The sequence below is a fragment of the Equus asinus genome, chromosome 17 (assembly GCF_041296235.1).
Source record: "Equus asinus isolate D_3611 breed Donkey chromosome 17, EquAss-T2T_v2, whole genome shotgun sequence".
Taxonomy (NCBI): Eukaryota; Metazoa; Chordata; class Mammalia; order Perissodactyla; family Equidae; genus Equus; species Equus asinus.
The window spans coordinates 35,809,062-35,811,430 of record NC_091806.1 but is presented as its reverse complement, the minus strand read 5'-3'; the positions used below and the strand labels follow the sequence as shown (position 1 = coordinate 35,811,430).

Here is a 2,369-nt window from a genome sequence, read left to right as displayed (position 1 = left end):
GGAGATGTTCTAATGACCATCTGGAGAGATAACAGCTATTTCATCTTGATGAGGGCATATAGTATCTGATGCAGAAATAATCTTTGGCTTATTTACTGTTTGGACTGAAGACTTAGTGCCTTCTTTCTCTGGACTAGCTCCAAAGAGGAAAACAGAAAGAATCTCCAGAAATTCTGCCTTAGTTTGATAATAAGAATGTCCATTAACTAAACATCTTAACCTTTACTTGAGTTCAAGTCACTCTACTTTGTAGGAGAAGTCTTGAAGCTAGGAACCATGAATAAACTCCAGGATGATTTAAGAATCTAATAGAACCATATGCAAAGGTGACAAGTGGTTGCAGTTTGCTGGGTAGAGGTTCTAGAGTTTCCAACAGATTTTCAAAAGTATCATTGATGGAAAGAACATCAAGAATCACTGTCTTAGATAACTTAACTTATAATATCCCTGATTTGAGGAAAGGAAAATGCTGCAACTGTAAGGAAAGGAACATAATGGCTCTTTCAACCTTGTCTTATCTAACTTCTCAGGAGCCTTCCTAGAGTCATTAGGTTGGTTAAGTCACACCCATTTCCAATCTATATCTTGGTGTGTGACTCTTTCCATCATTTAATTACGTTACTTTCATGTCTCTGAAGGCTTTATAAAAGTAGAAAGGCAGTTACGAAATCGTCCACCCTCCCTGATGGCAGATTAATAGAACGTTGGTTCCAAAGGAGATTTTACAGAGCACCTACTCCAGCATCCTTATTTGACAGATGACACCCAGCATGGTTCAGGGTCTTCTGAAAGGACTGATAAATAGTGGATCCAACCGAGCAGAATCTTTGTTTCCCCATGTTGAGAGATGACAGTTTTTATAATTTGGTCTAGTTCCAATTCTCATATATTTGTAAACTCTGGAATGTTAAGACATGAAATTAAGATTTTAGAGGATAATGTAAAAATAATGTCCATTTACTCCCTTCTGTCCCCTAAGAAAATGACAATATCCAAGGGAATTTTTCAGTTAAGGCTTGTAATTTCACATTTAAGACTATATTAACTCAACTTTGAGGATTTAAGATTGACATTTAGTCAGCTGTGTGAACAGAAAGAAATGTTTGTTTTTATTTTTTGAGAATGAATTTATTTCCATTTCTAATCATTTTCTCAGCAGATGGCACCAAGCATGTCCATGGAAGGGGATAGAAATTACACTTCTGCGTCCATGTTTGTTCTCCTGGGACTCTCAGATGGAAAAGAGTGGCAGCTTGTCCTCTTCCCAATCTTTCTAGGGATCTACCTTATGACCCTAGTCTGGAATCTGGGTCTTATCATCCTAATCAGGGTGGACTCCCACCTGCACACACCTATGTACTTTTTTCTCAGTTTCCTGTCATTTTTAGACATCTGCTATTCTTCTTCTACCAGCCCAAGGATGCTTTCAGACTTCTTAAAAGATGAAAAAACAATTTCCTTCACTGCCTGTGCCACCCAATATTTTGTTGGGTGCTGGATGGGTCAGGCTGAGTGCTGTCTCTTGGCTGCCATGGCCTATGACAGATATGTTGCTATTGGTAGGCCTCTGCAGTACCCAGCCATCATGGCTCCTGGCCTCTGTCAGAAGATGGTTGCTGGGGCCTATGGGAGTGGTTTCCTTAGTAGTTTAGTTCAAACAGTCCCTAGTTTTCATCTCCACTTTTGTGGGCCCAATATCATTCTAAATTTCTTCTGTGACATAATCCAGATTATTTCCTTGTCTTGCACCAATCCCTTTATCATCCACATGATTATTTTTCTGGTAGCATTTTTTACTGGATTCGGGTCTTTTCTTTTTATCCTCTTATCTTATGGTTTTATTGCAGTTTCTATTCTGAAACTATCCTCTGCCAAAGGTAGTGCCAAGGCCTTCAATACCTGTGCCTCCCACCTGGCAGTTGTGACAATCTTCTATGGTACAGGCCTCTTTATGTACCTGAATCCTAGCTCTAGCCACTCCAAGAATCAGAACAAGGTGCTTTCAGTGTTCTATGTTATCCTTATCCCCATGTTAAATCCTCTTATCTATAGTTTGAGGAACAAGGAAATTAAAGAGGCCCTCAAAAGGGTGATAAAGAGGACAACACATTTATCTCACTAAGAGCAATATTTATGCAGGTGCTATTTCTCCTATAATGAAGACAAAGTTTAGAATATGTATTTGACTTTTTGTAGGTCACAGGTCTTCTTTCTAGGTAGAAAGAAGAAGTGAAAGCATTGCTCTTTGATTCCTCTTGTCATTATTCTTAGCTACCACCACCAGGGGATCTGTTCGAGACAGTGTCACCAACATTGAATTTACTTTATAAACCTGATTCTATGATTAGACCCAGGTACATAAAACCCTA

General features: G+C 38.9%; 1 protein-coding gene across 1 annotated transcript; it reads left to right on the top strand.

Annotated features, from left to right (window-relative positions):
• Positions 1 to 1,171: 1,171 nt before the first annotated feature.
• On the top strand, positions 1,172 to 2,122 carry LOC139040678 (olfactory receptor 5A1-like). Its single transcript, XM_070487430.1, has one exon. It carries the CDS (start codon positions 1,172 to 1,174, stop codon positions 2,120 to 2,122), a length of 951 nt encoding a protein of 316 aa, XP_070343531.1.
• The last annotated feature ends 247 nt before the right edge of the window (positions 2,123 to 2,369 follow it).